The sequence below is a fragment of the Vicia villosa genome, unplaced genomic scaffold (assembly GCF_029867415.1).
Source record: "Vicia villosa cultivar HV-30 ecotype Madison, WI unplaced genomic scaffold, Vvil1.0 ctg.000041F_1_1_1, whole genome shotgun sequence".
NCBI lineage: Eukaryota > Viridiplantae > Streptophyta > Magnoliopsida > Fabales > Fabaceae > Vicia > Vicia villosa.
In genome coordinates this window covers 940,814-962,386 of record NW_026704972.1, presented here as the reverse complement: position 1 = coordinate 962,386, position 21,573 = coordinate 940,814, and the positions used below count along the sequence as shown (strand labels likewise).

At 35.1% G+C, this 21,573-nt stretch overlaps 2 protein-coding genes across 2 annotated transcripts; both read right to left on the bottom strand.

Moving 5' to 3' along the window:
• Positions 1 to 1,365: 1,365 nt before the first annotated feature.
• On the bottom strand, positions 1,366 to 5,534 carry LOC131622730 (rhomboid-like protein 19). Its single transcript, XM_058893769.1, has 8 exons — positions 5,303 to 5,534; positions 5,086 to 5,225; positions 3,609 to 3,669; positions 3,325 to 3,491; positions 2,568 to 2,673; positions 2,261 to 2,463; positions 2,024 to 2,161; positions 1,366 to 1,757 (listed from the first exon to the last, which is right to left on the bottom strand). The coding sequence occupies exons 1-8, from the start codon at positions 5,336 to 5,338 to the stop codon at positions 1,655 to 1,657; spliced, it is 954 nt and encodes a 317-aa protein (XP_058749752.1). The 5' UTR covers positions 5,339 to 5,534; the 3' UTR covers positions 1,366 to 1,654.
• Positions 5,535 to 8,046: 2,512 nt separating this feature from the next.
• LOC131622729 (uncharacterized) lies at positions 8,047 to 20,548 on the bottom strand. The gene is made up of 16 exons (XM_058893768.1): positions 20,040 to 20,548; positions 18,847 to 19,022; positions 14,227 to 14,392; positions 13,976 to 14,028; positions 13,495 to 13,638; positions 13,275 to 13,379; positions 13,062 to 13,187; positions 12,686 to 12,874; positions 12,266 to 12,372; positions 12,007 to 12,169; positions 11,779 to 11,844; positions 10,528 to 10,621; positions 10,255 to 10,367; positions 9,810 to 9,880; positions 9,186 to 9,336; positions 8,047 to 9,010 (listed from the first exon to the last, which is right to left on the bottom strand). The coding sequence occupies exons 1-16, from the start codon at positions 20,344 to 20,346 to the stop codon at positions 8,564 to 8,566; spliced, it is 2,478 nt and encodes an 825-aa protein (XP_058749751.1). The 5' UTR covers positions 20,347 to 20,548; the 3' UTR covers positions 8,047 to 8,563.
• Positions 20,549 to 21,573: the final 1,025 nt, after the last annotated feature.

Genomic DNA, 21,573 nt, shown 5'->3' with positions numbered 1-21,573 from the left:
ATAAAAAAATAAAGAAAATAATTCAATATATATATATATATATATATATATATATATATATATATATATATATATATATATAATTAATTTATAATTATAACAGATGAAAATATTTTGGTTAAATTGACAGTGTGAATCACATTTTGAAAAATTGAATGGATTTCAAGTTTTTGTGGTTTATATAGGAAGCAAAAAGTGGTAAATCACTATGTATTTCATGAATTACATGCTTGATTAAGTCTTGAGGAGACTAACCCAGTTATAATTTATGATTCGGATAATGTACTATTTACTTGAATATAATATATATGATATTATTATTTTATATTTTATCATTTTCCAATGCTATCCTATTTGATGTGTTTATTCTAGCTATGCTATAATACTGATTTGACAAGAGTCACAAGACAGTACTTTGACATCTACTGTTGTGACACTGCTCAGTTGTTGTTATCTTATATTATATAGATTTATAATCAAATTAACCAATTGATATGTAACTTTTACCATTTTCTTTACAGGTAAGTACTACTTGCGGTCTCCTATTTTTTAATAAAATCTTTAATATAAAGAACTTATATACTAGGTTAGAATTTTTAAACAAATTCATACATAGTATCTCTCGCGCGTTTCTTAAATTATAGGCATGTAATGCTATCAGCAATGTGTTTTATGCACAGTTGAACAATTAAATGACTCCCACATATAAATATTACATAATTTTTTTATTAAATTTAAAATTTCGATGTTGAAAATAGTATTTTACTAAGATGATCATTTTTATTTTTTATAACATCAAATTAAAATAATTATAACGGGAACGTGAAGTGATTGTTCAAAATATTGAATATTAACCGGACTGTCAAATTATTGATCATAATATTGAACATTAATGAGAACATGAAGTTATTGATTAAAATATTTAATTTTTTTCACAAATACCAGATATTTTTCTATACATTCAATTATTATTTTTTCGCGGGTACCAAGCATTTTTCTATACATTTAATTATTATTTTTTCATGGATACTAGACATTTTCGTATTAAAAAATATACATCTGAAACAAATGCGCGTCCCGTACGAGAACCCGTGCGAATGCACGGGTTTGTTACTAGTTTACATTAAATCTTTTTCACCCTGTTCCGTCTTGTTAACCAAAGCTCTACTTCCAATTTACATTAAATATTTCGCATCTCGTTCCATCTTGTTAACCAAAGAGTCGGCGATTGACATTGCGTGCCAAAAAAACAAAACAACCTTGATAGAGATAGAAGTATCTTTAGGGCCTATAAATTAACTTTTTGGGTAACCAAAAACTATTTTTTTTCAAAAATTATTTGAAGAGCAGAACTAACAACAGATATAATTTCACGTCCAGTATTAGATAGTTTACAATTGACATGTTCTAAACCTTACACTACATAACCAATAGTATATTTGATAGGAACGCATGACATCTCAATCACGTGACACAAGGAAGAGAAACTTCACTCTTATGAAGATAAAGATCACAGTCCAAAGACAAATTCAAATCAAAATATTTCTTTAAGACAAATAAGAAAAAAAATCTCATTTCTATACCAACTGTAATAATGTCCCTCATGATAATTTCATTTTGGCCGATCTTATCTGAATTTACAAAATCTAGGGCATTATACATTTCCTGCAGCACTTGTATGCAACTCCCCTGCACTCCGTGAAGTAGCCAACCTCTCGTTCGCCAACCTTTCTTCTAGTGCTCTGGCACCTCTTTCTCTGCAAGAGAAAAGCAATCAAAATGGTGAGTTGTTTAGTGCATTATACTAAACAATGCTATGACAGATTTTCTAGTTTACGAAAAAAATAAAGCTCAACTAAATAAGAAAAGAATGCTATATACTTCTATTGTTTATCTGTCTCTTTTTTTTTAATGGCTATTGTTTATCTATCTAATTGTCTCTCCTTATGATTGGCCACACTGGTAATTTATGATTTACTATATGCTAAACTAGGTGAATTACAAGCACAGAAAAGGAAATTACCGTCTCCTAGATGCCTCAATAGGGTCAGAACCTGGCAATGGTTCGCTTCCAACATTGTAATCTTCAGCATCATCAGAAGCATCAGATCTTCCACAGAGCAATCGATGAAATATTGACGCAATAGGATCTATTACCGGTCTACAAGGCAACAGATACAAAAAAGTGGAAGTTGCTCAGAAAGACTAAAGGAATTTGTAGTTCATAATGTATGACAAGCAAACCAAAATCATAACTTACCTTAAAAACTCTGGGAAAAATGTTGAGAATGCAAAATCCTCACTTGGGTCACCCTTAAGCTTTGTTTCTGGCTTTTTCTGCCAGTATCTCAGGTAAATCCAGCTCATATATGTACCAAATATAACAGTTGGGAGATATGTTGTTGCCTCTATTATCCAGAAGCTCAGAGCAATACAACATAATAAACTGATAGAAGCTAGCCACTGAACAGAAAATGAAAGTGGTACCATATTTAGGTCCTCCTCATAAACCTATTGTAAGCAAATTAAGCAATTACAAGTTAAGGAACAAGGTGAGAACATCAAACCTTCATTTTTATCTTGAGGAAAGGAATCTCTTGATCTGGTATAATTTGCTTGATGCTAACCAAGAAGCCTGATATAACTCCATGAAATCCAGAAAGTGGCGTATACCTAGAATATTTGCACAAGTAAAAAGACAAGAACAAATTGGATTAATGTGCCAATAACACACACAGCATCTATTAAGATTTTTAATGTAGCATAGAATAAAACTAACTTCAAGAACTGTTTCAGATTTTCAATACTTAAACTTTGCTTCATAAATAATGGACCAACAATGTTTCTATTGTTGAAGCAAAAAAAAAAGACCCAGTAATCAAGGGAAGAGCTACGGGAAGAGCTATAGGGTAAATAGCGGGGACAGAGAGGTTTCGATCAGCTATCTTTTTCCCGTATGAAAAACCAAAAATCACCCCCTTACACTTAAAACATTTTAAGGGTAATTTTGGGTTTTTTCAATCAAATTTGAGTTGAGACTCAATTCTAACATTCCTTCACCGAAGTTTCTGCATTTCAGCCATTCCAAAGAAAAATCACAAGTTCCTCCCTCATCTCTCTTTGCACTATGTTCTTCCCTCCGCACTTCATATGTTTATAATTATTATTCATGTACTATGTCCAAAAAATGATCAAATAGCCGCTATTCCGCTATACGCTATCCCATTTTTAGGGTCGGCCACTCCACGCAGCTATCCGGGATTGACTATTCTGGCGAAAAACATAAAATATAATCTCATAAGGTAATGGATTTGAAACACTTACAGATAAATCTCCTGCCTTGTAATGTAGTATAACGCAATAGCAGTGATGAAAATGCACACAGAAGTTAAGGTGTTAACTATAAAAATGAACTTTAGAAACTCCCTGGGACCCCATACTGGTTCAAGTAGCTTGCCAATGAACAGAAGACAAACTATGCTGATAACTACCTATATAAACATACTAATGTTAATTGAGAAGTTCTCCTTGAATCAACAGATTTATCTCTCAGAAAATGCAATGAATGAAATATTGCAACATAATTCAATAGAACAGCATATCCATACCCCATGTACAGTTTGCTCAACGTAGCCAGCTGTAATGAGGTTCCACGCAAATGGTATTGTCCTGCAAAATGAAACCAACAAAAAAATAACTTCCAAGGCAACTGAACTTGTATTTATTAGGAATATATTCTTAAGCATGAAATTACCATACATCAAATAACATTAGGAAGAGAAATGAATGAATATTTTCTTTTATATCAAAACAAATTGTATTAATCAATGCTTTAAAAACCAAACCAGAACTCAAATTGGCAAGACTTCAGGATCATGGTTCAATTGTTTAAACCGCTCAAACCAAAACAAAATTGCAGTCAAACTGCTCAAATAATGAGCCATAGATTGCAACGGTGGATGGTTCAACTGGTTCAATTGCTGATTGATTTTAAAACAATGGCATTAGTATGAGCAGAGTAGTCAATAGCGGCACTATCTCGCTATAGCATTGGCCGACCGCTATGGGAAGAGCCTTAGCGATGCAGAACACTATAGCGGCCACTATAGGGTAAATAGCAGTATAGCGGAGCAGAGCGGTTTCTGGCCCGCTATCCTTTTCCCCTCTAAGCAACCGAAATTACCCCTTAAATTAGCAATGTTTTAAGGATAATTTTGGGTTTTTCAATCAAATTTGAGTTGAGACTCAACCTTAACCTTCCTTCATAGTCGTTTATGCACTTAAAGAGTCATGTGTGCTTTGATTTATGAATATTTTATGAATTGATTTATTTGTTTAATTTTACATTAAATATGATTATAATTATTATAGGTAATTTGTCCAAAAAATGATCAAATAGAGCAGTCATCCCGCTATACGCTATTCTGCTATCCTACTTTTGGGGTCGGCCACTCTGCGCCGCTATCCAAGAATGACTTCTCTGGTAAGGAGTACAAGAGTTATTTCAATCCAATACACTAAAGGTCGACAAGAATAACACCAACAACAAAAGATACAACAACCTAAGTACCTAACAACCAAGAGAAAGGACCCCCAAAAGTGGAAAAAACTGCCATAGCCCAAGTTAGAGCCTAGAGACTCCACACAACTGGAGTGGGCAGAGCTGTCTGAAACTTTTGAACTTTTGAGAGGCCTTGTCTAAGAAGTTGAAGTTAGCTTCAGTTGAGTTATGAATTTTTATTAAGGGGGCTTATTTAACCGTAAATTAACCGTAGAATATGCGTATGGAGGCTCTTTTTACCATAGCTTAATCATGAAAAAGTGTCAGGTCCCGTGCTTTGCACACCCCCAAAGACGACCCTGAGAGTGAGTTGTGCTCTCTATCTCTATGTAATGCTAATGCTTATGACTAAGTTAACCATAGTATTTTAGCAGCACTTAATTTTTATCAGAGCTTGTCAAATAAATTTAATAACATTGAATAGAGGCAATCAAAACGTACAAATGAAGTGAATAAAGCATAGGAAAAAGGAAAACATTTGAATTGAAATTAGAAATTGAGAAAGAGAAAGAAGAGGTAGTTACCTGGCGGGAATGAGGGCGACGTAGGTGATAGCAGAAGGAAAAAAGTTGAGAACAAGGTGCGCTGCAACGAGGACGAGAGCGAGACCTTTGCAGAGTCGAGTGAATCCAGACACCGACACAGACGATAACGTTCTTGTGCCCTAAATTCAATTCAAAAACAAATTCAAATTCAATTGAATCGGATTCAACCAATATGCATCACATTCTCGAAACATACCTGTGACTGTGAGACTGGAAGAGAAGGCGTGCTCATCGAGTCTAGATCGAACAATGCGTTGTTGCGATTTGAATCTCAAATCTCAAATCTGAAGATGATGATGAGGATGATCAGATTGACTTGATTTTGCCGAGATCTGAATCCACCCCTACGAACGATGTGTTGTTAGTATTGTTTGTAATTAATTGTGTGCTGATGAAATAAAAATTACCAAAATAGAAGCAATGTTCATTATACTACTAATAAAGTTACTAACTTCGATATAGAATAAGCTTTGTAGGTGAATACATTATACATACATAAAGCAAATGTTAACTTTTAACTAAATATAGATTTTTTTTAAATTGTGTATTTAATTTTTTAAAAATTAAATATTATTCTCTGTTTTTTATTATAAATTTTTATTGAAAAAATTATGTCAAATAAATTGTAAGTCATTTTACAATATCGATAAATTATTAGTATTATTTTTATTATTATACTCTTAAATATTTATTGGAACAATGTTGAAATTTAAATTAAGATACATGATCGTGTAAACAATATTGAAACTATTGACTGGAACAGGTAAACAATATTTATAAAGGGAGTTACTTATCTCATCCTAAATGGTGGAAAAACATCGTAAGTGGTGGAAAAACACTCTAAAAAATTCAAAAAATGCCCCTCTGATTCAATAAATGTATTTTCAGATACACCCTCAACACACCACAATACGCCTAAATTGAGTCTCACCCCATATGTTTCCCAAAACTTATTCTAAATATAACTTCGGATCCGCTCCATACACACCCCAAGCATCCCTCACTTAAACACCCTCATTTGGACATAAATGAATCTGGAACAGAATCCAGATATGCATTTATGTATTCTCACTTGACAATGATTTTTTTATTTTGTTTTATATATATATATATACTGATTTAATTGACGACGCATTATAGTTATATTATCATATTAAATTTTACATAATTTAAATTATACACCAATCAAATAATATGGAAATGACATATATGAATGAATGAATTCGGAGAACACAATGAAGTCAAAATAAAGTACAAACGATAATAGTGCTCCTAATACAAATAATATATACTACTGTGTATGACGGACTCAGGCCGCGTGTTCCTATGTTGCCTCATGTACTATAGTGCCTCATATGCCTCCCTCATGATGGCATCTAGAATGTCCCTCGCCTCAGAGCCTTCTGGAAAGACTCATTTGTATATACCGGCTTGCGCAATATCCATGATATGCTGACATCTAGGCAACACATGAACACCATGATCTATCATATCTTGCTCCTCCTCTAGTATCTCCTGATGAGCTAGTCTAGGTGGATCTTCCGAAACATTCAATGTCATATAAGGATGTGACACCTTGAAATACATAGATGTAGCCATGTGCAACACTTTAGTCGTTAGAAGTTATGGTACTTTGTGTCTCATCTGGTACCAGATGATTAAGGTAATCATCAAACATGTCACCTACATTTCTCTGTGCCATAGAAGGGGGAGCAGAATCAGATGGGTCTTTAGGAAACAACTACATGTAGTCGAACTTCCGCTTGATGCACTCAGGCATATGTAGATACAAGATATGTGAACCGCAAGCCAACCATCCATAGTAGAAGGCTATGTCATCTAATAGAGGTGTCACACTGCGATCGACGTACATATGGAAATATATATCCTCTGCTACCATATGGTCTAGATACACTTTGTATGGCTTCATTGCCTGATTTCCTCTGACCAGGATGAATGCAAAAGCACATGACTTATCCTTAGTGTAGGTCGAAGTACATGACCAGCGAGAAATGTGTGGGAAGTTCTCGAGGATTCAATACTAAAAATGGTACAAATGAATCACAATAGAGGGGTAGCAAAAGTGTTATGAAAATGACACACAAACATTAAACATTAGTTTGGTCTCTACATACAACTGTCATCTAACTTGGAGTATAGGTAGACCAAACAAGCGGCCTCCTAGTTGTACTCATATAACTGCTCAAAGTCAGTGAAATATCTCAAGTAAACCACATCCACATAACTGGCACTCTTGTCCACAAAAATGGACGTGTCAACTAGGTACAACATGTATGCTCTCAATGCGTGTGCTCTATGCTGCATAATCTGGTAATCATCGCCAGCGTTCTGCTCTACCGCATGAAGTTGTTGTTTATACATCCTATCCAGTAATCGAAATCTAGCATAAACCCCCTCAAATGAATTCTAACTCCTACATGGCATCCCTTGGGTCAGCTCCTAGATACTCTACCATCATCTCCACTACATCATCTATGTTAATCTTGTCGTTGTCTAACAATCTCCCCTGATCAACAAGCATGAGACATCGTCCCAGGTGATGGGCATCTCACCGTGTGGAAGATGAAAAATGACGTCTCCGAATGCCATCTTTGAGAAGTGGGGAAGAAGAAGAAGGGCGTGGCACATTTTTTATTAAAAGCGTCAGGAGATGCATCTGTGTAAAATTACACAGAGATGCATTTTCGTAATTTTTTTTTACATAACTTTAGGGTCTGGCTCAAAAACAAATGTGATTAGGATACGTCCAAATATGCATTTCCAAAATTTAGAATTTAGAGGTAATTTTAATTTTTTTTCACTAGAGATGAGGAATCAGTGAGGAAACAATGCTTATGGTGCCTTAAACAATTTCCTTTATGAAAAAAAATTAAATCTGATTCTAATTGATAACACAAACAAACAATTTGCCCTGTAGAGTTCATAAATTAACATAGCATTTTATATCAATAAAATTTATCAAATTTTTGAAGCATCCTATCTCACTTCATTGTGATTAATCCACTTAGGACAATAATTAATCCACTTAGGACTATAAGTTCATCTGTTACTAGATGACATGTAGACTACATATTACCTTTTGCCAAACAAAAGCTCAAAGGTTGATATTAATATCCACATACAAATTAAATTAAATCATATAAACTCTAGATTTTCTCACTTTACTAGCTATTCAAATATTTATCTATCTTTATTCTAAAATAGAAAATAGATAAATAAATGTAGCACTTTACATGAAACTGTACATACTTATAAGGTACCTGGATCTGAACTGCAACAATATCAGCCCACATAAGAGTACCCCATATACAAACCGTAACTGTAACCAAAAGATAATGTTATCCTATACTCATATTTCACCTTCCTGGCACTAAATTGCCTCCAAAGCTATAACACCTTGCTTTTCTTTGAAAATTGACAATATTCTAATAATATATCATGCACTGACGGCATATTTTTTACGCTTGGGTGCATCGAATATCGAACCCAAGTAAGCCTCGGAGAGAGACAGAACAACCCTGTGGCAAGCCAAAGCTGAAGCTGTAATCATTATAACAAGGGAAGACCAAAAGAACCGCAACATCAATGCTTTACTACTGCTTGCAGATTTCACAATCTTTGAAAATATCACTCGAAGTCGCCGATCTCTAAAGATGGAGTTATAATCATCATATGAAGGTGTGGATGATCGAGCGGATCGACCAGATTCTTTGTTGCTAGGTCCATTGGCCAACATCACCCTGGGATACTGAGTGTCTGTAACTCCTTGTCCAAAAAATTTAATCATCCATTGGCACAGCGCATCGGCTATGACCTTGCAAAGTTGTTGGCGGATGGTCTTTCCCTCCTTTGAAACCATTGCTCTGACTAATGAAGCTCCATCCTGTTCATTCCATGCAAATTAAGTTTTGACCACAAAACAACAAATCAACAAATCATATATCCATAGCACGCTTTGAAAAAGCCAAACGTACAAGAACAATGGATAACCAAGAGGAATGGTGACATAATCTTGAAGAACAAAAATGAAGCAAGATTAAGAGTTTATAGGAACTCACAGCAGTCATGAGAAGTCTTCTTAAAGCAGCGCCATCTTTGGATGGTAAAAGCTTTAAGATCAAGTATGCAACATCAAATGTACCAGTGGCCTTATTTGGTGAATGTTTAGAGGAAGTCACACTACTTGAAGCTGCTAGTTGCAAGGCTTTCCTGACAAGGTATCAGAAGTAAGAGATGATGGTTTACTAATAGTGGTCAGAGAATTTTAATGATAAAAAGGCATAATTTTATAAAAATGTCCCTTCAAATTTTTCAGTATATTTTGGTGCAATAGATATTTGAATCTTTGAGCATGTTAGTGAATTTAGCTTCTCATAATTGTGAAAGTTAGTGTAGATGCTTTTGATATTAGTAGTAATATTGACATATGATATGAGTTCTGACTTTTTCTGTTCTTCCTAATTGAGTGAACTAAACCTAATATCCCCCAAAATACTATATCCTAGTAAGTTGCATACAATATTAGACATAGTCTGCAGATGAAACTGAAAACACCAAGTTAGATAGATCCTATAGTTTGAATTAAAATTCTAAAAATATCGATAACATAAAATATAGTAGATAAGAAATAAAAATAGCTACTTCATGCAGGGAAAACTACATGACATGCCACTATGACATACTTAGTCGCCCCCACCCTCAAGAACACGGAAAGCCTTTTCCATTGGAACTCCTTTTTTTGATTTAGAAGAACCTGAACAGGAGAAACAAAGTTTTAAAAAAAGTGAATAATATATGATACTTCAGCAAGCAATACATGTTCAAGGATCAAATAATAGAGTCTTGATAGCTATTGAAATATTGATAAAGATGAAAAACTACAAAGATTGGTCCAATGAAAATGTTGAAAAAAACGTGACTAAAGAATTTTGAAGAAAAAACATATTACTTAATATTTTATGAGAAATATTATTTTTCCTCACTTTTTGTGGAAAAGGGCTCAGGATCTATTCCTATTTTCTGGTGTTTTATCACCAACAGGCAACTGCAAATAGATTATAACATGTTACGATTCTGTTCTGTGGACTATTGTCACACAGGCCACTGTTATGGGTAAATGTACAATACCGAGTGCAATATTTTCCTTGTTGCAGATGAGTTTTCTGTTAGAAGTTTCCGAACAACGTACGGGTAGGCGGCTTCAAAAGTCTTGAAGTTTCTATCAGCAGCTAGAGCCAAACCTGAAATTGTTCCAAAGCACATTATGAGTGCAAACACATAAAAATTGAATATAAATATTTCAAACTACTACATGTTGATACATACATATTGAATATAAATCAGGAAGAAAATAGATATGAGAATCCAAGAAATAAGTTAGATGCTATTAAGACAGTTTACCTTCGAAGGAGGCTAAGGATCTTAAGACAAGTGTATAATATGCTGGCATACGGAAATGATACTTGAATGCTACAGACCAAATCTTTCCCAGAACCTTGAGGAAAATTCAGAAAAAGTCAGCAACTGAAGAGAAGGAATAAGACAATCATCTGTCTAATTTTCATTGTCTATGAGACAGGGCCTGAAATGTGTTAATAAGTGAGAAGCATCACACACTTTACATTGGATGAGATAGGGCTGGAAAAAGATGTTACTAGATGGGAGGCATCTCTCCCCTTACAAGCTGGTTTAATAAGGGTTGAGTTGAGTCCACTTTAAAAATATAATATAGTCTTAGAGTCTAGTTCAAGATCAGTTGAGTTATCGCTATCGGACCAGGCTCCAGATGTCCAACCATGGCATGAGGAAGAATCTGGATCGAGAGTCCCGCATTGGATGATGTAGAAGAATCAAAGGAAATCAAAATTGATTCTTTTTGGTTTTATTTTATTTGTCTTTTTTAGTCATTATGAGAGATTATTTGTCGTTATTAGTCATTATGGGACATTATTTATATTGTAACTCCTTTTTCCTATATATGTAATCTCAGAATGTAGAAATAAAGTAAGAAAATATTATTCCCTTACTTTCTAGAGATGAAATAGGCCCTCAAAAGTTTATAAGTGGGAGACATCTCTCACTCTACAAGTCAGTTTTGTAAGACTTGAGTTAGTGCTAGCAACACCCACTTGGTGAAATGCAAGAGTCCCACCATTTTGGAATTGGACAACACATTAATTGGTGGGATCACATATATCACTCAATAAGAGAATGAATATTGAACAGAGTGAGTGGTGCTAGCACTGATTTTTATTAATTAGGGCTAGTTTTAGGTAAAGGACAATGCATTCTGTTTCAGTCAAGATTAGTTCAAAATCCTTAAGAGTCCTTTTAGTCCATCTGTCCACACACTCACAGACAGTGGTTTGCACATTCATCTATGTTGGAAATTTCACCTTCAATGCAGCTTGCCCCTAGTCACCTAGTTGCGGAATTCGGGTTGCCTTCATGCAACCTTCAACACATTTTGTTGGGTGTGAAATGGTGGATTTAGTCTCACATTGCCTAAAGATAGAGTATGTGTGTTTATAAAGCTTGGGCAACCCTCACCTTACAATTCGGTTTTGTATGGTTAATTTAGGTCAAACCCAAATTCTAAGAATCTAACATCAACATTCAGTTACTACATATCTTGTTAAAGACAATTCTCACCCTGCTGAATTTCACATCAGGAATTCCATCCTTAAATTCTACTTCCCCTAAGGCATGTTCCAGTTCCTGAAAATAAAATAGAGAATAGAGATTTAGAAAGTTATTGTGTGAAGATATGTTTCAGAAGGATGGAGTCTATACAACAGAAACTGTTTATATAAGAAGGTTATTATTTGGTTCTATTAGTTGATTGCAAAATAACCAAATCCTGAGAAACGAGTATTGTACCATGGTAACAAGCCGGATATTTGTCCCTGGTCTCACCATATCCATATCGATCAGAGCTCGGACAAGGGAAGCCCAGTCACCATTTACTATATGAACTATTGAAGCAAGCATAGCAAATTGATGCCTTTTTTCCATTTGACAGATCAACCCAAAATCCAGAAACCTATCACACAAATAAGTTTGAAAAATCTTTTATATTTTTTTAACTAAGGAAAGCCACATTTTATTTAGATTGGATAAGAAAAGGAAGGACACAAACCCTATTTGTCCTGACGAAGTGTAGCGTAGGTTGCCAGGATGTGGATCAGCATGTAATAAGCCTGTTTCAAGAAGTTGCACCAATGTTGCTTCAACGCCTTTACTGACCTGAATTAACCAATGTGTAATAGAAGTAAACATTCATTAAATATGATGCTCTCATAATAGTGAAACATTCAGATTATCATACACTGATACACTAGTGACTAGACAGGATGAGATTTTAGTAGAATCGGTAACTCTTGATTGAACAATTTTCAGTTGAATAATAAGGGTTAAATATGCTAAGGAAGTTTCTTGATACCATTGACTCCTACCATAATCTAATTGCCAGGAGATTATCAAAATCAAACATCCAAGATATTTAAGTTTTGGCACAGTGTGCAGACAAAAATGGAAAATTGCATTTATGTTTATGTACCAGATCAAGAAGACGTCTTTTTGCATCTAATCTTTGCCTATCTGAATATTCAGAGACCTTTCCAGTAGATACAGAGAACAAATCAGTTGGGCTTTCACCAACCATCCACTCCATGGTCAGAACTCTCTTTTTACTTAAATGTAAAAATATTTTTGGCACGTGCATGAAAGAAAATGATGAGTGAACTTCCTGCATGCGGCAATAACAAGTTCATTGAACAAGCAAAATGTTAATCAATGTCGTCACACACCAATTCAACATAGGATCACAATATAAGTTTAAACACTAATAAAAGATTTCATCAATTTGCCAAAATTTCCAATTTCTAGAACTCATCGAAATGAAACATATTTAAGCTCCAACAGGTATGTATTACCCGAAACTTCAATGCATTTGCAGCCTCTAAAGTGTAATCCAATTCACCAACAAAACCTCTCCCGAGCTCGTCAGCATAAAGGCGTGGATCACTCTTTCTCTTGGCAATCTTTTGCAGCAGCCCCAACTGAGATGGTTAATATACACTCATTTAAGAATTCCGTGTAGAATAATGTAGTTAAAAATCCAATAGAGATAAATAGTCAATACAAACCCCAAGACGAAGAATGTAGATATCCCGCACCACCACGTGACGCAAATTAGGACGCTGAACTTTTACAGCAACATTAACACCATCAATAGTACGGGCAAAGTAAACCTAGGAATAGTAATCAAATTAGTGAGCAAGATATGAGCCAACATACCAACACTTATAAAATAAATGTAGCCACGTGCATCCTATAATAATTTTATATTGTCATAACAAAAAGTACCTGACCAAATGATGCGGCTGCTATAGGTTCCTCAGAAATGTAACTGAAAAATGATTCAAGAGGAGCTCCTAATTCTTCCTCAAGAATCTTCATAGCAACAGTCCTGGGAAAAGGAGGGATTTGATCATGCAATTCTGACAATGCCTACAGGAAGAACGCAATCAAATTATAGATACATACATTGCCAATCAAGTTATTCAAACTTTAGCGGCATTACAATCAATGTACCATCTGACCACCAAAAGTTTCATTTAAAATGCAGATAGAAGCCACATGAAAGGAACACAAATACATTTTTCTGTGCAAATCAGTATTACAGCAAGCTAAAGAACATATTTGATACATAGCCACATATTACCATCCTCTGATAAGATATCATCCCTACCATGACAAATAACTGCCAATACCTTTCCAGGGTCATCGCAAGAAAAAAATGTTCAGCACTAAAGAAGTGGCAATAAAGATGCAGTTCTAATCTAACCTTGGACATCTCAACACCGATGATATCTGGCCTTGTGGAAAGCGACTGACCAACTGCATCGTCAATCAAATGAATGTAAAAAGGATATTTGAAATCTTGTTACTGCAGAAGAGAAATGAAAGCCCCAACAAAAAACCTTTGAAGTGATAGACATGGCAAAAAAATGAAAAATAAAGAATAACAGTGAAATGACGATAATAAATAACTTAACATTTATTATACTAGTACGTCAAATAGATCAGACTCCTTACCTTTTATAAAGGTGGGGCCGAGATTAAGCATTGTTTCCTTTAACACCAATCCAAAATTATATTCAGATGTTTTATCATCCACATCCCCATCTGCATTTATTGGTAGAAACTTTCTAAGCCCTGAAGCTCGAATACTGACCGCGGCAGAGGCAAAGGACGAAAATACCTTCCAAAATCAAAAATAACTCAATAAGGATGGAGTTCAAGGAAGAGTTAAGAAAGCATCTTATCATCAGCTTCAAACGCATCTATCAAAAATGAAATATAGGCTCAACATTTCCATTATGTAAAGTTAATTATGAAAAATAAGAATTGAGAAAAGAAACTTAGTCTAACTCGACCACAAAATCCTAACTCATGGGGAAAAATTATTCAAGCACATGTGGAACCCTCCCTTATAAGCTAGCTATCAAGAAGGAAGAACCTAGGCACTTAAATACTCCACTAACCATGCCATACTACTTGATGTGGGACTTGGACAACCCTATAATACCTAAGTCCTTACCATAGCACTAGCCTCGAGAGCAAACGTTTTAGAGGCTGCACTCTACTATGCTTTACTCAGCCTTCCGATCAGCCCCTCTGTAGGTAGCCCATTCCGAGCCATTGAGAACCAACTCTAATATCAATTGATAGGTATCCAAGGAATTGGGGAACCATCCCTTACTACTTGATGTGGGACTTGGGCACCCCTTAATACCCAAGTCCCTATCAGATTGTCAAAGTCATTATCAGGGGTGTTTACTAACTATAAACCCAACTGATGTGAGATTTTGCCACATTCACCTCACACCCAAAACTAGACATTTGGAGTATCAAATTTAAGAACCAGGAGTGGAATAGACTTCGATGCCGCATTAGAATTGAGAATGGACTTCATCTAACTTGATTCCAAAAGTTTTCGAAAAATTGTACAAGGATTTGAATGGATCAACATTGAGAGGATAACCGATTTGGTCAAATCCCACTAGCTTTCTTATTTTACCATTTCAAGCAGTTTTGTTCCAAATTTAATTCAAATAAAATCTAGAGCAGTTTGATATGGATCAGTTTTTGTTTTGTCCTTTTAGGAGACAGTAAATAAACATGAAATACACAATAATGAAAATATTAAAGTAAACATCTTATTCCATAATCAATTGCTAAAATCTTACAATTAATATAGGAGACGAATGTAAAAGTTTATCAAGAACTTAGTTGGAATTATCTTAAATTAGTGTTTGAATGTGTGTAGATGAGAAACAAAGTATATCGAATGTAAGTTTAGAAAAGGACAACCAAATTCTAATGTCAAGGTGGAAATTGGAGGACATACTATACCACACAAGTCTCACATTTTAGGTACCTTGGTCCATCATAGAAATCGATGAGATGTAAAGCATAGGGTGGATGAAATAGAGGAATGCTTCAGTTGTAATATGAAATAAAAAATACATCTCCAACTTAAACAAAAATAAATCACATAGCTATAAGACCAGCAATGTTACACGGAACTACCTATTGAGCAATAAAAAGAGAAGAGGATAAACTTGTGTTGCAGTCTTGCAGTACGATGAATGAGTGGGTACAGCTAAGAGAGACAATTAGAAATACAACTATTAGAGAGAAAACTAAAGCATCCCCCAGAGGCCACGGTAGAGAAGATAATAGAATCGTGTTTTGGGAAGTTTAGGCATGCATGGAGAAGACAAGTAGAAGCATCAGTAAGAATATGATAGAAATCGGTTCTTTACAAAATAGAATTGGGACAATCTCAGATTTTTATTGATACAGACAGAATTACAGTAGAGAATTACACACAAATAATACATAATAACACTAGGATAATTGTTTTGCAAGGTTTCGAGAGCCTTGCCTCTCCCTTTCCCAAATATTCGAGAGTTGTGTGTCTCTTACTAACCACTCAATAGTTCCAATGTAATAAACTCTCCCCTATCTTCATCGATTTATTCTAAACATAACACAAAGACTTAATATAACGTAATTGCTCCTAATAGCATAATAAATGCCACTAAATTGCTTCTAATAATATAATAATGCCACTTAAAAACATAATGGCTACAAAATTGACCAAAGTCAGTTTGTTCAGTTTTCTTTAATGAGAGGTCTAACAATACTCTCTCCTAAAGTTTCACCTTAGGCTCAAGGTGAAAGAAATACACCGGAGAAAAAATGGATGCTCCCAGACGCCATATCTTGAAGCAGAAAGATTGAGTTGTACAAGAAATAGGATAATCTTCATCACCAGCCTTTCCTTTGAGTAAATTGCAAAGCCATCATTTGAAGGTTTTGCTCGTGGTAGGAAATCTAATGCCTCTGATGGAATGTCCAACTCTCCATCACTTCTCCGGACCTTTACTTCAGTGGCACCTGTCAATGAATCCGCACTCTTCCATTTGCCACCCTCACGATCAAATTTGGTATCCACCGTACAATCTTCTTTTTCATGGTATTTTCGGATGTGTGTTGTCAACTTCACGACAAATCTTTTCTTCAGTGTGAGATGTTATTGGTTCTTGCTTCTCATCTTAAATTCCGTATATGCCATGGTTTTCTTGTTCTTCATTCTGAGTCCAGAAGACAATCCCAAACTTCTGGACGGAATTTCTTAAGAATGGCCTTTGAAAAATCCCACCAAGTATTTGGATTGTTCTCTTTCCAAGAAATCCACCAATCAAGAGCATCTTCTTTAAATGCAAATGCAACAACCCACCAAAGTTCCATCTCTTCATCCATTCTTCTTGCCCTAAAATATTGCTCTGCCAGGATTAGCCACCAATAGGCCTCCCTTCCATCAAATCTTGGAATCAAATCAGCAGCCATCTTCATGCAAAATTTCCAGCACACCCACAAAATCTTCCTGGATTAGAATGGCTCTCATACCAGTTGATAAAAACTGGTTTTTCACAAAGTAGAATTGGAACAATTTCTGATTTTTATTGATACAAACAGAATTTCAGTACATAGAATTATACACATAATAACACTAAACTAACTGTTCCCCAAGGTTTACTTGACCTCTCCATTTCCCAAATGTTCAAGAATTAGGTCTCTCCCATTAAACCACTCAATAATTCCAATATAATAAACTCACCCCTATCTTTCCCCTATTTATTCTAAACATAACACACAAAATTAATAAACAATAACTGCTCCTAATAATGTGATAACTGCCACTTAAGAACATAAGTAGCTACAAAACTAACCAAAGTTATTTTTCCTTAATGAGAGGTCTAACACAATAGTAGCACAAATGGAGGATAGTCAAATATTTAGAGATAGAGGGAGACCAAGTCAAACCATTAAGAAAGATTTGGAAACAAATGTCTATTTGTGGACCTAACACATGACAGGAGTTTATGGCATTGACTAATTCATTTAGTCAAATTATTTAGTGAAAAATTTTTGGTAGATGTTGCTGTTCTATGCAGGTATGGCAACATGGCAATTCTATAAGTTAGTTCTTGCACAGCGCACGCACATGTAAGTTATTTGTTGATAGGACAGGAACAGTTCTCAAAATTAGATATGAAAACAAATCCAATCCAACTAAAAAAAATTGGCTTTTCCATTTTTCTGATTTTGTTTTCAATGTTTGCACTTTGCGTTGTGTTGAATTGATTAGTGAATATTACTATAGGAGGATTGGCAAAATTATTAAAAGCATACTTAACCAAATCCAGCTGATATGAGACATTATGTACACAGGGAAAATAGCATATGGAATATTTTTAGCATGTCTCCTTGCATAACGAAGACAAAATTTAAACATTATACATAAAAGAAAATACACGAGTAAAAAAAGTATTAAATGTTACATGCATTCAAATAAGAAATTAGTCATATAGATGCAGCACATGTACAAAGATCATACCATATGAAGATGCAATTGAGTTCAATACATACAAAAATATTCAACCTTTAATTTAGCATATCCTATAAGAGGGGCAACTAGAGCCTATCTATCACACTTGCCAATAATTCATACACTGATTAAAATCTTTCATGTATTGCAAGTTTGCAACATTCGAAACAGATGCATATTGTAAAAGATCAATTCTTATTATGTAAGTGCTCAAACTCATCTCAACTTGCAATTGTTTACCCCCAAAAAACAAAATCTTGAAACTTTTTATATACAGAGGATTAAATCAAATTAATTTTTTTAAAATAAAAGAAAAAGGCAAGCATTAAGTAGTATCAATTTAGGCTAAAGCACTTGGACCTAAAAATAAATTCCATTTCAAAAAGAAGATCGTTCTTATGAAACTAACAAAATAAAGATACAACTACTTCCTGTATGAGACACTATGGTCCTACAATTCTTCCTACGCCTTTGTCCCTATGTACATTTATATGCCAGTTTATCCGCAGAGCACAATTATCTTCTGCTGATATGTAAAACAGATCACATGACAAAAATCATATTTCAATAAGTAGGTTACATAGAATAGAATAGAGGTATTGTGACTTAAGCTAAAAGGAAAAGTTGATAAAAGGAATATTTCAAGCTATTAAAAGGGAAATCTCCACAACTTAACCTAATTACTAATGAAGGAAAAAGGCAGATTCATAAATGGAAACACAACATGTTTTTGTTCAAATTATCAATCCAATTACCTCAAGCATACGAAGGGCCACAACATGGGGCCTGGCATTGAAATAGTGTGCAACATCCTGGGGATCATAAGCTTCAGGCAGTGGCTTTGACCAAATCTTAGATGAATGATAGAAGTAACTAGCATATGCTTCTAAGGCCTTCAGATCAGACATAAGCAAATCTACTCCAGACAGTCCTGGAAGACAGAGAAGGAATAAGTAAACCATATCTCAGATTGTGGTGCTATTATGCAGTTCAACGCACAATATTTTCATTATCTTAATTTACAAGAGCGCAATTGGAAACCCCGTAATCTACACTCAATGAAGACATCTACAAAAGTAATTTGATTTACATTGCCCAAATATTTAAGAACGGGCACTTCCCTTCCAAATCCAAACTCATTCTCCAAAAGTTCAAAAAATAAGTGATATTCTAATCAATAGACAACAAAATACTATAAAGCAACACTCATATAATCGCAAAACTCAATGTTTTTTCCCTATAAAATGAAAGAACAGCCAGCAGAACAGGTTCAAGTTAATTTACAAAAGAAAGAAGAAGAAAAATCAGATCAACTCACACAAAAGCATCACATTCTCACAGGAATCATCATCATTCACCTCCACCAAGTAACCTAGAACATGCATAACGCTCTATTTGGATAAACAACTTAGTTAAACGCTTGTATAAAGAAAGACAAAACAAAGTAAAACTGATTACATATAAGTTGTAATCAGTTTATGTATGTGCTACCCTTTGGAGCTTATAGAAACAAGTTAAAAATAAAAACAACTTAAGGACACGTCATAACTGCTTATGCCAATAGATAAAATCAAATATGCTAATTGATAGCAACTACAGAAACACCACATAACACTCTCCTCTGGAAAAGAAAAAAAAAACATTTTTCGCTTTACAGCCATGTCACTAGCACAGAGCATCTTCTCAGTCCAGAATTTCCAATAGAGTTAATCTAGTTATCACCATTAATCAACCAAATAGACCCAAAAACATCCTGAAGTCTGAAGCAGCTATACATCAAGTCTAGCAATATCCGATACCCAACTCACATAGAATTATGCCAGATCAAAAACAGAACAGACCCACAACTATTTCAAGCCAATTACACATTACCTATTATCATCAACCACAAAAATAACCAATATCCATTTTCACACCAAATTAAGCAAATACAAGGTCATCAATTTACCTGGGTACCAAGGCTCTGGCCAAGAAGGGGTGGAAAAATTAGAAGCAAGAGGGTCTTCGAGATTACGAAGCCAAACAACTTCATCAATTTTCTTCGTAATCTGAGGAATACGAAAAGCGTCGTTGGCCCACGCAACGCCATTGTTAAATCCTCTTTTGAGGAAATCCATATCCTTGCGAACAACTTGCCCGAAGTGACCGAAATTCCCCAGTGCTCGTTGCTTCTGATGATTCTTCTTCTTCTTTTTGCCGGAGGACGTAGCGGTCATTGCAAAGGGAAATAACGGAGGTGCTGTCACCGTCGCCATGGGCGGAGAGAGGAAGAAGTTGGATTGAGAGGATCAAAAAGCGAATTGAAGAAGAAGATGCATTTATTGTTGTTGTTGTTGTTGCATGTGAAATTGGTGATAGTGAAAAGAATAGAGATTGGTAGAAGTGGAGTGGTGATGTGTGGCTATGGGATAAAGTTACGATACGACGACGATGAAATTGAAGTCACACTATTGTTATGGACTTAATGTTAAGTCAAAACTTGATCATCATTATAGTATGTGCTCTTAATCTCTTTTAGTTTTAATTGTTTTTAGGAGAAAAATTTTTATTGTCTACTGTATTATATTTAGGGGTGGCAAACGGGCATGTCCGTCCCGTTTAGGTCCGTCCCGTAAAAGTCCGCAAAAAAATTAGGTGGGGTAGGCATATTTGAGAGTGCGGGTTTAAAACCTTGTCCTGCCCCGCAAAAAAGTGAGGACGGGGCGGGAAAAGCTCGCGGGCATTGAACTTTGAGAATTTCTTTGGCCACCTCCCAACCTTCTAGCTCACCTCTGGTGAAAAACCCAGAATACCCCTGACTTCGGAAATGAACTTCCGAAATGCAAGAAAAAGGTGTTTTCGGAGATGCATCTCCGAAAGCGCCTTTCTTTTAAAAAAATTTGACTTATTTCGAAAATGCACTTCTGAAAACACCATTTCGGAAGTTCATTTCCGAAATACTGCGCGTTTTGCAGATTAAGCAAAACAGCCCCCTCCCCCTAATCATTTACCCTAATCTTCTTCCAAACTCACACCCCAAGAGATTTTTGTGCAAACCAGTTCCAAGCTACCTCAAAGGCTCCAACTACTTGCTCTATTACAATTAAAAGTCCTCAAATCCATTCAATCGGTAAGCATTTTGATTTTAAGATCTATGATTAAAATGTATATTAGGGTGTTTACAAATAGCAAAAAATGTATTAGGTTAGGTTTATACTGATATTTAGGATGTGTAGACATAGGTTTGATGTTTGGTTTTGGGGTCTGCCTTGGGAGTTGCAGAAAACTCCATCGCAGGGGTGTTTCGGAAGTTCATTTCCGAAAACACCTCCATCCCAGTTTTCGGAAATGAACTTCCGAACTGTATCAGAATTTCAATTATTTTTGTTTCTTCTTTTGTCTCGCATATTAATCGATTTCAATTGTTTACAGGAACATGTCAGGCAACCAACCAGCACGCATCAGACGGGGGAGAGAGTCTCAGACTGCGTGGGCTAGACGCG

Coding starts and splice junctions, on each gene's coding strand:
- LOC131622730 (XM_058893769.1), bottom strand. CDS start 5,338: ATGAGCACGCCTTCTCTTCCAGTCTCACAGTCACAG. Junction 5,226..5,302: donor TTCCAGTCTCACAGTCACAG/GTATGTTTCGAG, acceptor AATTGAATTTAG/GGCACAAGAACGTTATCGTC. Junction 2,162..2,260: donor TTTTTCCCAGAGTTTTTAAG/GTAAGTTATGAT, acceptor GTTGCCTTGTAG/ACCGGTAATAGATCCTATTG.
- LOC131622729 (XM_058893768.1), bottom strand. CDS start 20,346: ATGGCGACGGTGACAGCACCTCCGTTATTTCCCTTTGCAATGACCGCT. Junction 13,188..13,274: donor TCTACATTCTTCGTCTTGGG/GTTTGTATTGAC, acceptor TAACCATCTCAG/TTGGGGCTGCTGCAAAAGAT. Junction 10,622..11,778: donor CTGATGTGAAATTCAGCAGG/GTGAGAATTGTC, acceptor ATTTTCCTCAAG/GTTCTGGGAAAGATTTGGTC.